General features: G+C 42.2%; 1 protein-coding gene across 9 annotated transcripts in view; it reads left to right on the forward strand.

Annotated features, from left to right (window-relative positions):
• The window catches only part of IQSEC3 (IQ motif and Sec7 domain ArfGEF 3), a 202,240-nt gene that overhangs the window by 117,293 nt on the left and 72,027 nt on the right, over positions 1-12,920 (forward strand). For all 9 annotated transcript variants that reach the window (XM_072999881.2, XM_072999884.2, XM_072999882.2 and 6 more), the window contains exon 3: positions 7,682-7,970. In XM_072999881.2, coding sequence (XP_072855982.2) covers positions 7,682-7,970 — 289 coding nt within the window. The remainder of the gene's footprint in view (positions 1-7,681; positions 7,971-12,920) is intronic.

The following is a 12,920-nucleotide window of genomic DNA, read 5'->3' on the forward strand; positions in this document are numbered from 1 at the left end:
AATCTAAATACAAGAGATTTTTGGACTAAAATTTCTAGAGTCACCTATCCAGTATGTTGCTGGGGATTTTGAGAGTTCTATTCCAAAAAAAGGAACTCGTATAAGCTCTGTTCAGTACCTGTTGCCAGTGCCAACAGCCAAACACATCAAATCCTAATCTATTTAGAACCTATATATCACACATGTCTTTGCCTTCCAAAGTCTAGAGCTAAGAGGAGAGGATGCCCTGGCCCCATCTTGGGACTCGAAGTGGCATACAAGAGACATTGTTCCATCTGCTATACGTATTTGGGTTTGTTATCTGTACCTGGCATCCTAGGCCTGATGCCCCAGCACCATTGAACACTGTTGATGCTGTCCCAGGCCCAGTATACTGATCACTTTGTCCTCTGCACCTCCATTTTGGCCTCCCACAATGCTGTGTCTTTCCCATGGTGGCACTCTTCAGATGTATTGAATCACAGCTTTTACCATTCTCTCAGCCACCATGTTGGCTGAGAACCTCATTGATACATCTGTAGTGTTGTTGTATTTTGAGGAAGGCTGCTCTAGAGCGATACTATGGAAAATTAAAGTGACAGCACCCAATAATCATTAGAGTATGAGAAGCTGGGGTTATTGACTCAGGTTGAATAGTAGGAGATGCAGGACAGATCAAGACAGAGCAGTACTTTTTCATGTAGCTCATAGTCAGAGAGTAGAATTCCACAAGATACTGTGCTGGCTATCAACGTGGACAGCCTTAAAAGGGGATGAGACAAATCCAGGAAAGACACGGCTATCAGTGACTGCTATTCTTGATGGCTAAATAAAGTTACTGTATCACATTTGCTAGGTAATAGGAGCAGGAGGTACTGATGAAGTAATGTTCTATATATGGGCTTCCCATAGCCTTTGGCTAGACTAGATGGCTTTTGGATTCATCCAGCAGGGTCTTTCTTATGTTATTATGCTGTCATCACTGAAGAGTAAGTCTCAAAGAGAACGTAAACTTAAGAGCTCCACCTCAGAACAATCTTGTTGCATTATGCTGCTGAATCTTGTTTACTCGTCTTGCCTGTTTTTGAATACAGACTTCAGAATATTGTTGACACTTTATTTAAAAGATTAATAATTGTCCTGACCTTTAATGAAAAGAACCTTGTTTATCCACCAAAGCTATTTCTGCTACCTAAAATTCTGGTTTGCTTTTTGAAAAAAGAAACCTTGAGATCAGAGACAGGTGAGCCTGCTTTTGTGAACCAAAGACAAATCCATTTGTCTCTCCCAGGCAGATAAACATTTCGAGTTGGCATGGGGAAAAAAAAAAGAAACAACTGGATTGTAACTATACCACCTTGTTTGTTAGGTACGAGGATCAAAGAAGCCAGAGACAAGGTGGATTGCTTGAAGATCTCAACCGTATGACTCATGAGCCTGGAGTAGGGAAGATCATCTTTTAGACTGGCTTGCCTTTACTGAATTTTAAGAGAGAGGCCATATTACTTTTTGGAGGCCACTGTAAATTCTTCAGTAATAGAATTGTAAGTGAGAAAGAGAGTTTTTTTTTCATTCTGATGTTTCTTTATTTCTTTGAGCCTCAGTAGCCCCAGGTAGCTTCAGTGGGGTCTCTACTTTCCTCCTTCAAATTCACACAACAAACAGCCAATGGAAAAAAAATCAACAGGATTGATTAAAACTTGAATGGGGTCGGCAAAGATAACAATTTCAGCTTAAGCAAGAGTCCCAATTTCTGAAACAGTCTTGTTATTCCATCTGCCCCTGGTTCTGTTCACCAGAGAGGGTTCAGTTTCTAGGGCAGAGTAGGGGCTAAGTTCTCTTCACTGATTTTTCAGCTCACTTAAGAGTTCTGGTCCATCTACATTGGATATTCTCTCTCTCTCTCTCTCTCTCTCTCTCTCTCAACATTGATGTCTGGAGTGAAGGATGGTATGTCCACACAAAGAGCGGACATAGTGGGTTTCCCTCTCTGATGCTCCAGTCTCTTCACTTTTCTTCATCATGCAATTCTCCTTCCTTTTTATGGGCAGAAACAGGAATCAAGCAGCAGATTTTTGTATCAGGAAGAGGCACCAGTTATTAATTTATTATTTGGGACAGAGGTACTTGCCAAATTGTCTTCCTCAGGTGCCTAGATGAGTTGGGTAGCCTTGCATGCTGTGCACTTTGAATAGGGAACTAAGAGAAGGAGCATTTGTAGCCGTGCCTCAGGCAGCAAACTCTGTTGGGCCAGAGGTACTAGGGAAAGGCAGTCTGTCACTAAATTTCTACAGAGACAGGAAAATACTCAGGCATGGGGCTTACCACTAGCAGTGATGCTGGGAACAGCTGCTGCTGTGTTGACAACATGGCCACCATTTAGCTTATTCCAGACTACCTTGGGCAGCAGCCATTATGGAAGATTCATGGTATCTAATACAACATCATCAAAAGAGAGGACAATCCTGTGAAATTACCTCCTTTTTGAGGAGTTAAAGGAAGAAAAAAATCTTAGAAATCTTAGGGAAAGGTAACATGAGAAACTTTAGTGGAGCTAGAACTTCGGAGATTTTAATTGTGGAAGAAAGATTTGCGGGAAAGATTCAGAAGTCTTGTCTTGGAGGTTCTCAACATCAAATGGTAAAAAACAATTTGATTGAATACCATTCCATCTGATGAATTTTAATGCATGGTTATTGGAAAGTTTTCTTCAACAGATGTGATACACACTCCTCTGTTTCCTTTAAGCGCATGCCTTCTTCAAGCCAGAGTCCATTTCATTGCATGTAACAAATTATTAGGTTGGCAAACTAGCATGCCATAGAAAAATGTATTTATTTCAGGTATAGAAACTCCTGAATAATGTATTAATTTTAGTCAGACTCGGAACAGCAAACTAATAATCATAAAATCCTAAATGATATTAAATAGAACAATATAAATCGAAATTGCACCGTAATATAGAAAACTACCGAGAGAATCTTAAATCACATTGAAGCTTATTTTTAAAAGAACAGATTTGCAAACTACCAAATCCCGGCAGACATATGGCTTTTGAATCTCTGTAGACAGGAGGTTTTGAACTATAACACAAGGACCTTACTTCTAAAAACCAGCAGTGGCAGGATCTTCTCCCCAGGAGCCCACAGTACGTTAACCCGAAGAAGCTCTAGGTTTGCCTAAGAATTGAACCCGTATGTCTGTCAGTGCATTTGCTTTGCCTGATCATCCCCCCCCCACCATAGATATTTTGTTTGAGGAAAATGACATCTTTAAGAGATGAACAAAATACTTTCAATAGATACAGTTTATCCCATTAAGGAAACCTCTATGTGTGACAGAAGCAAATCCATTTTTAACTGTTACCTGATAGACCAAAATTCAATAGGTTAAGATTTCTTTGAGGGAATGCCTTTATTGTGGCTGCCCCCACTCGGATGTCTACATGTTAGGAAGTGTAATTCCTGGAGTGGTGTCTTTATGTTTGATAGGTTGATATATCTTTAGTAACAGATTGGAAACAGACATCATTAATCATACTTAAAAAGATGTCAGGATAGTGCAGTGGGAGACCGCCTACATTCATGTGTGCATGGATTTTAACTCAGACACAGATCTTGAAAGGCTCTAAAATCTTGCCTTGTACCATTTTAACCGTGCTGCTATTTTCTGAGGCTAAATGTTAAGCTGTGCATTAAGGGCTTCACTGGTGCCTGAATTGTTAAGGGACCATAGCTCAGAAGCTGAATACATGCTTTGCATGCAGGAGGTCTCCCATCCAGTCAAGAGCTCTAAATAGGACAGCGGAAAGGCCCTTGTCTAAAACCCTAGATTGCCACCACCAATCATTACTGACCATTTGGTGGGCAACAGTTGTGGAGGGCCTGTAGGCTAACATTTCCATACACGCACACGCAACTCTTTGTGAACTGCACCAAGATCAGAAATGCTAAACAACATTTAAGGGAAAAAAATGGTGGCCAGATATTTATTTCCAGTTTTGATTCGGAGGATTTTGGAAGCTTAGGAGGACCTGTGATTCCCTTACATATTTAAAGAAAAAAAAAACAGTAAACACAATACACATTTTTTGCATGAATTCACATGCTGGGGCTTCATGGGGATTGGGGGGGGCACAAAAATGGCCTTGGGGATTGATGTAGCCTAAAGGCTGCACTTTGCCAACCCCACTGTCCACCTGGATGATGGCTGATCTGTTCTTTCCACACAAAGGAGTGGAGAATAAATGTCCCTCCGGATTTTGTCCAGCTGCAACTCTTTCCAGTGCCAGCCAGCATAACCCTTGGTGAAGGGTAAGGGGAGTTTCCCTCCAGCATCTAGAGAGGACTGCAGTTCTTCTACTTCTACTCTAACAGCTTTCTGTTCTAACAGTTGCGGAGAACTTTACAGATCCCATAGACTCTGTGAGAGTCTGACCACGGCAGAGAAAAGAGAGAGGAAGTGCACAAGTCTGAAACTTGTTGCAGCTGATCCTTGTCCCACTAAACTAAGATTTAGCACGACACTGTGACTCTCAGAGAACATTGCTCCTTTAAAGTCAACTTAACATGGTTTGTTACATATATTTTTGCCAGTAATAAGACACTTCTGATTCTCCCCCCCCCCTTCTCTATTATGGCAATCATATTCAGGGGCCCTCATGGTCGTGTCCCATCCCATTGAGAGAACAATCCTTTGCTTAATGCTCTGGCACATTAAAGTCCTTTCCTTCATGACATCACAGTCCGTTGCCATGGAAATCATTGCAGTGTCACAAAAATCGGTATTACAGGTTTACTGAAATGATGAGGGTGAAATCTGAACCATGATTTTGGATTGGAATTGCTCTGCAAATCAGCAGTGAGCCAGTAGGAAGCTGTTAGGATTAAAAAGAACATGATGAATGGAGAATATTTTGTTCACTCGTTTGCTGTCTTGAAGATTGCACATCAAAATATATGTTTACATCTAGGGATTTCCACATACATTTTCATAAGAGTGATCATTCCCTCTCCTTCCACTCTGAAAACCCCTTTTTAAACAGCAAGATTAAAAGAGCATCTACAGTTTGATAAGTTGTAGAAGAGAGCATGTTGGTGAAAATTAAAGGCGAAGCCTCTCAGATCTGTGCACTCTTAATTTTTTCTACATGCACGAATGTTTCCATTGGACCATAGCCTTTGTAGTTAGTCATAGGAGTATGATTTCTGTTTCATATTTAGTAGGGTGAGAGGGCAGTCTAGATGCCAAACTCTGATCTAGCAGTATGATTAGTCTGTAGGGAAGGAAAATGCATTGCATTAAAGCTATTACTATTCATATTTATCTTGGAAGAAATCTCACTGAATGCTAAGGGACTTACATCTGAGTCAATATCTGCAGAGCTAGGGCATTGAGCAATAAAAAAGGCTAACTGGAATATTGTGACATCTTTTTTTCGCAATGGGCAGCTGGGCTCACAGCTACTTTTAAAAGCAGTGCTATCTTTTTATTCCTTTAGATTTGCCAAACATGCTGCACCACAGCTATAGCTGTGCGCCCAAGTGACCTTTCCAAATTCTTTACCATATTCCAGGGGGCGTGTGTGTAGTAATGGAGATGAGTTCACCACGTTTCTCCAAAGGAAGGAGAGATTTCAGTGATTGCCCCCTGATTTCTGGTTTTTGCATTGGCATTTCAATAGCGAAAAGTAGCAAATGGTTGTGTTGCCAGGCAGCCATTTTGTTTCTTCTGCAACCTCCTTCTGCCTAATGTCCTCCTCGGGCACTATGATGTTGATGAGAAGGGAACCCACCAAAAAAGGATGGAGAAGGTTTGGAAACAATTATGCCAAGTGTCCTTCTCTTTCTAGAGGAGCAAGAAAACAAAGAAACAAAATTCAAAATGTTTCTTAGGGGGAAAATGTCATGAAAAATTTTGGCTCAGGAATCCTCAGGATTCAGCAACTTTCCCAGGGCTTACAAGTGTTAAATATTGGAAGAGTCACTGTAGATATATTTTGTCTCTAGTGCACATGGTCAGAATACAATTCCACTTCTGGTTTACCCTGCAGAAAGTATGAAGGAAGGCGGTTGCATTCAGTTGTAGGAAGAAGGTGGAGCTAGTTTCCAATTTCCTAAATATTTTATTTCCCCACTGAAAGGGGCTTCTATTTTTGGGATTACATTTATGTAATTACGGTAGCATTCAAAGGTAACACAGGATTTGCATTTCTCCTCTATTACACATCTCTCCGTCAGCCTGCAGTTTCCCTGGCTCCCCACACTCTCTGACTGAAAAAGCCCTGTGGAAGGGACTTGTATGATGATGATTTCAAACTCCAGGCTTTAACTAAAGTGTGGGAAGCTGGGAACCTGACTGTAGATAGGTTCCCAGCTGCCACAGAAAGAGCTATACAGTACAGCTATATGCCAGATATGCATACACATGTGTCAACTACCTTTTAATTAAACATAAGAGTCCTGAACTTCAGCCATGAACATTTCTCTGAAAATTATCCTGTTTAGAAATTCTTCCCAAAGGGAGTTTCTTTCCTGTCGAATTGATTGAGAATGGTTGACATCCTTGTGGAAGAAAACACTTGTCACAGTGGTCTTCCATTAAAATAACAGGAACACCCCCCCCCAATGTCGGGCATCAAATGAACAAATGCAACATTCCATGTTCTCTTAATTAAATACAATTATGCAAATAATATGGAAATCAGAAAACTGTTGAAAATTGCTGTTGCTCTTACATGCTGATTAGGTCCTTTTCCCTGAAGTACTTTTACAGCACTGGTTCCCATCCTTGGGTCCCCAGATGTTTTTGGACTAAAATTCCCAGAAGTCTTCACCACTAGTTGTGCTCGCCAGGATTTATGGGAGTTGTAGTCCGAGATGATGTGGGGACCCAGGGCTGAAAACTTCTGGTTTAGAGTATCACAAAAAGAGTCAGACTTGCAGCCTCTAAGAGATTCATGGCTCTGATTTTGTCAGGGTATATAATCTGATTGGTATACAACACATACCTGAGGTCTACGTATCTTGTAACAATAAAATGGAAAGCAAACTTGTCCTCCATTTGAAAGACAGGGCTATGTCTGCCTAGTGTCTTATTGAGAACACCGTAGTAAAGGTCCCAATACCTGATGGCTATGATTTATGCCACTACATCCCTATCACCAGTTATGTATTGTAGCCTATAAAGGACTTGACAGTCTCTCAATTTTTGCAGTGCTAGGGAATTTGAAAAAATGAGAATTGTATCACAATGTCCTGGTAGGTGAGTTTTCTTAACTTATTATTTGCCTAATATGGTTGGCTTGCTGAACCAGAAATTATATATTTATCTATTTTTAAAAATGTGTGAAATTCCCTTGGCGCACACAATGGACTGTAGTGATCATTGGGAAAAAGCCGTGGTTTTGTCCTGCCAAACTCCCTAGTGGTGATAGGCTTTCCCATTGACAACTTTAATCCAGTCCGAAGAGCCTTCTTGCTTCTGCTGTGCCATATCATGTGCTCTGTGGATGTTTGCCCAGATGGAAAAGGTTTCTTTTTCGGATTACAACTCTGAGCATTCCCCAGCCGAGGGAGTTTCAGTCCAAAAAAGGATGTCTTTTCCCCCATCTCTGGATGTTTGTGAAACCAATTAGCTGCTGAGGCTTAGAGAATTAAAAAAAAAACAAATAAAAAAGAGAAACGTTGCGTTTTGTTCACAGTGACGATCCCTGCGGATCAGCCAGCAAGAAACCCGGGTGTGATGCGGAGGATCCGAAGGAGGCCGGCAGACACAGTGGCCAGGAAGGCAGGTCCGACACCTTGAAGTTAAAAGCCCGGCATGCGGAGCAGCAGGAAGAGCAGGCAGCGGGTTGCTCCCTTTTGGTGCAGAAGGCCAGTCTCCACCACACGGGTTCCCCCGTGCGAGGGCAGCGTGGCAAAGGGGCAGCCACTTGTTCCCATGCCGCTGCCTCTGATTATGAGCTCTCCCTTGACTTAAAGAATAAACAGGTATACCAGCTTCTCCTCATGCCATGGGAGAGGGGGCCGGTGTGGGTTGGGGGCCATTTCTCAATCAAATCTGTAGCTTAGTTTCCATTTGCATCACTGCCTTTGCTGACCACTGCCATTAGCATGGTTTGGGAGTTGGGTTATCATAGTCCCTGCCGGGGCCAACCCATTAGATTTTGGTTCTTGAAATAGAACAAAAAAAAAATTTCTTGCCTTTCTTTTTTCTCAAATATAGTTGCATACTACTATTGTTTTGACACCTGAGACCAAAAATCCCTCCAGCACTTCTCCCAGTCCCCTAGCAATCAAATGACGCTGTAAAAATAAATTAAATAATTAACAGTCCGTTGCCATTTTATGACATCCAAATTCTGCCACTTGAGGCAGCAGTCAAAGTTTCTCTATGATGATTCCAACTCATTAGTTTGGCCATGATTAGCCAAGGATAGTGAACTTTTCTGTGGAGATGCCCATCTTCATCAGAAAGCTAACATACAGTTTTGTGCTTGTTATTTTGTACAATATTTATCCCATAAGCCCTTCAAACCAATACTATCCAAGTCATATTACAAAATTTGAAATACTGTATATACTCGCTTATAAGCCTAGTTTTTCAGCACATTTTTTTTGCTGAAAAAGCACCTCCTCGGCTTATACTCGAGTCAGTGTCAAAATTACATGTTCTCCCCTGCAGTGCGGGTGTTCTCCAGACTCCCCCACTCATCTATGGGCGCCTGCAGCCTCTGTGGGTGGTCCAAGGACCCAGGTTAAGTACACTGCATTTCCGCTTCCAGGACAGTCCCATCTTCCTCCTTCTGCATATTCTATGTACCCACCTTCCTGCTCCATCCTTTGTCTACATCCATCTTATTACACAGCAGTAGAGCAGTAGATAAGCACAGCATCTAGTATGAGTCCTCACTCCACAGGCAGTGAAGTGTGTCTCGCGGCTCAGAAGGGCAGTATCTTCAAAAACATTTAATGTACTGATGCCTCAATTAATGTAATTTTATTGGTATATATTTTTATTTTTTGAAATTTACCAGTAGCTGCTGCATTTTCCACCCTCGGCTTATACTCGAGTCAATAAGTTTACCCAGTTTTTTGTGGTAAAATTGGATGCCTTGGCTTATATTCGGGTTGGCTTATACTCGAGTATATACGGTAGATTCTCTCTTTTTGTATGAATAACCAATTGAGGACAAAGGCTTTGCTTATCCTCCTTTGTTCCCTCATCAAAAAGTGTGAGGAGTAGATAGAGAATTGCAATGTAGATACATTCCTTATCCTTCTTTCTCATGTTTTCCATGTCAACAATGCTCCATACATTGAATTTATTGCATAGATCCGGACCATAGGAAATCCATTATCACTTTTATTACATACACCAAAGGGGCTCCTAATCTTTCATGCCTGACGGCTTGTTGATAGCCCATCCGAGTTCCCGTTGTGCACAACAGAAATGCCCATAGCGTTGCTTTTGTAAAGGCATGGGAGCTTTCCAGAGAGCAATTCTAAGTATTAATTAAATAAACATGAAATAGCATTTTAATGAAATGATTTAAATCATCAAATAATTTTAAATGCTTATTAGACCATCTGCATTTAAATGCAGATGGTCTAATAAGAAGCATGACCCCCTCCTTCTGTTAGACTTATACCACTTTCACTACCACCACCACCACCACCACATTTCTGGCTACAAGCATAGCTCTTCATTTCACCATGTCTGTTCCGTGTGTTTTTATCTTTTTCTTATTACCCAGGTGAATTTTTCAGCTACCTGTGAGACAAAGCGGTTTTCTTTCCCACATTGCATATGGAAAATGCACACAGAGTAGGAGACACAAAAGGATTAAACTTGAACCTTGTGGGTTTTTTAATAGGTCCAGAGATGAAATCTAAGGCATTCACTGGACAGGGTAGGGTTTGAGTGTCTTTAATAAATTCAAGTTACTTTGCTCGGGAAGATACAAGCATGTAGAAAGTGATATGTTCATATAGTGTTAAATATGGCTCCTTGTTCTTATTGATCTATTTAGGCCCTGACGAAGTGTAAACCTCTACAGGTGATTGGACTGCCATTCCCAGCATTCCTCACTATTGGCTATACGGATTAGAGATGATGGGAACTGCAGTCCAACACCCTGTGGAGAGCCAAACTTTGCCCTTCCTTGATCTTTGCCAATGTTCTTTGGGGATCCATTTCCATCATAGGAGCAGAGAACATATAGGATCTTTACCCTCATTTTTTCTAAGCAATACTATGGCTTTCTTAACACTATACAGTGGTGCCCCACTTGACGACGATAATCCATTCCAGGAAAATCACTGTTAAGCGATGTCGTCATCAAGCGGAAAAAAAACACACACACATTGGAATGCATTGAAAATGGGTCAATGCGTTCCAATGGGGGAAATACCTCATCTCCAGCGAAGATTGGCCACAGAGAACTGCTGATCAGCTGTTCAAAATCACTGTAATGTGAAGCTTCCCTCTGGAAGGCAGCCATTTTGAGAAGGGAGGGAAGCCATTTTGCAGAGGGAAGCCATTTTGCAGAACTGGAAAAATCATTGTATAGCGAACAAATGGTTCGTGAAGCAGGCTCCTAATCAACATAATGCGGATTTCCCCCATAGGAACCATTGTTTTGCGATCGCAAAAATCTCAGCGTTAAGCAATTTCGACGTCATGCGGGGTAAGCATATAGCGGGGCACCACTGTACTCTATTCACGTGATAGAAGGCAGCTAAGTAGCCTCGCAACAGCCCTGTCCTCTGAAAATTTTTAGATCTGTCCTTATGGACAGATTCATGTGGTATGGGGGTTAGGTCTGCTCAGTTCATGTGACCATGGAGGAATGGCTACCCAGCACACATGTGCTTAGAACAATGTGCAACATGTAAAATGTCTGCATAGGGCATGGACTGAAAACTTCATTGAACAGAACACAGTTGATTTGTCTGCTTAGTGTAATCATGGCTGTGCAACATACAGAATCAGGTGAAGATACTGTGAAGCCTGATATCTCAGAGCTCAAACAAACAAGATAAGGGGTTGTGATTAGAGTTGATTTGAGCAGCAAGGGATGTGTGATTATTCTTTCACAGCTTTGCAAGTTGCCACTTTTTGGTGACAGGTCCACTGAGGTAAGGAAAAAGCAAGGATCCTTACTTTGGCTGCTATGAAAGACAGTGTTTCTGTACTTCTCATAGTTGAGTAAAAACTGAAATGGAAGCCTTTGTTTTTGCAGCCGTTAAAGGTCCTCAACAGAATCTGTTCCCCTGACTAAACTGCCACGTGTGGGTTTATCGTGAATTTGTGTGATTCAGCATCTGCTTTAGGAATGGATGTGATAAAATACAGAAAGAAATCTCTATGCTGATGTACACCCCACTGCTTCTATCCAGGGCTAGGGTGGTGAGGGAAGTTATAATCAATGTGGTATCCATAGGCCTGGGGCACTGAGCAGAGTGCAACAAAGATTTTATTGCAAAGCTTAACAGTTCCAGCACAGGGTTTACTCAACCATCCCCTTGTCCGTCCCTTGGCTCAGTTCCAGTCACTAGCCTAGAGCCTCTCCAGTCACCCTGTCCATCTCTGGTTAACATCAGGAAGCTTGGCACTGTCCATAGTCTTGAGGTCCAAGTCATGCCCTGTAAGGGCAGCAGTGATACTCTCCTGGAGATTCTTCTGGCGACATCACTGCCATTCTTTCTGGCACTGGCACCTCCTCTGTGTAGGAGTAGGAGTTGGACTGGTAGATGTGGGGCATGGTTTCCACTGCCAAAGGGGCCATAGGCTGACAAAACCCAAATCAGAACCTCTGCAACGGCTGCTCCCATATGGTAGATGCAGTTTCACAAGCTCCCAGTCCAGGGGTCTTTGACAAGGGCATAGTCATAGACCCCTTTCCCCAGCAAAGCTTCTTCCTGCTCCTCCATGGCGTCCTCCCAGATGCCTTTCTCCTTGGAGTTCCCTGGGCCTGATCCTGACCCCACAGCTTCAGGTGTCTCTGCTTCCTCCACGGCACTGGTTTCCTCCTGTTCCTCACTTTTATCACCAGCAGCTGGGGATGGAGCTCTGCCCCACTTCCCCACCCAGGTGGCTTCTATCAGCCAGCTTCTTCTCTTGGCCCTGGGTGCCCACCTGAGGCCTGGCAGAAGAGAACTTCTGATGGGCTCTCCCAGGGATTATGGAGGGAGAACAAAAGGCCTTCCAGGAGCACTGGAGGCAACCTCCTCACAGCTCCTTTGGATGAAAGGCTCAGCCATACTAAAATGTTACTAGGAGGAGCTTGGCCTTCCACCAAGTTTGCATACTTCCTGCCCTCTGCCACAATTGTGAAGAGAAATTCAGGTTTATGCTTTTGATTTGGACCAACTGCAGGTTGCCATTTGGTTTCAATCTTGATGAACTGAAGTCAGTCTCATTTATGGCTTATGGAAACTAACCAGTCTCAAATCATAGTTTATGACAAAATGTGGAAAAGTTACCTTTTGTACTGCAACTCCAGAACTCTTGCCATTTAGTACAGTGGTTCTTAACCTTTGTTACTCAGATGCTTTTGAACTGCAACTCCCAGAAACCCCAGTCAGGACAGCTGGTGGTGAAGGCTTCTGGGAGTTGCAGTCCAAAACTCCTGAGTAACCCAAGGTTAAGAACCAGTGATTTAGTACACCAGAAAACTAACATTTCCAAGTTCTGGTTTCTGCTCACCGTAGTTAACTGTGATTTAGTTAAATTAAGCTGAAATCAGAGTAACTCTCTCCTTGTGATTGTTCCATTAGTATTTCTAACGGTAAGTAATCATGGTTTAGTGTTACATCTGAACACAGCCAATATAAACAACCCCTAACATGTTTCTTATTGTATTTGTTGTCAGGCTGAAATCTTTACGTCAGAAAGCAGGCATGACTTTTCTTGCTGAAAAGAATGAAGGAGGTTCT

This window comes from Pogona vitticeps, chromosome 5 (assembly GCF_051106095.1).
Source record: "Pogona vitticeps strain Pit_001003342236 chromosome 5, PviZW2.1, whole genome shotgun sequence".
NCBI lineage: Eukaryota > Metazoa > Chordata > Lepidosauria > Squamata > Agamidae > Pogona > Pogona vitticeps.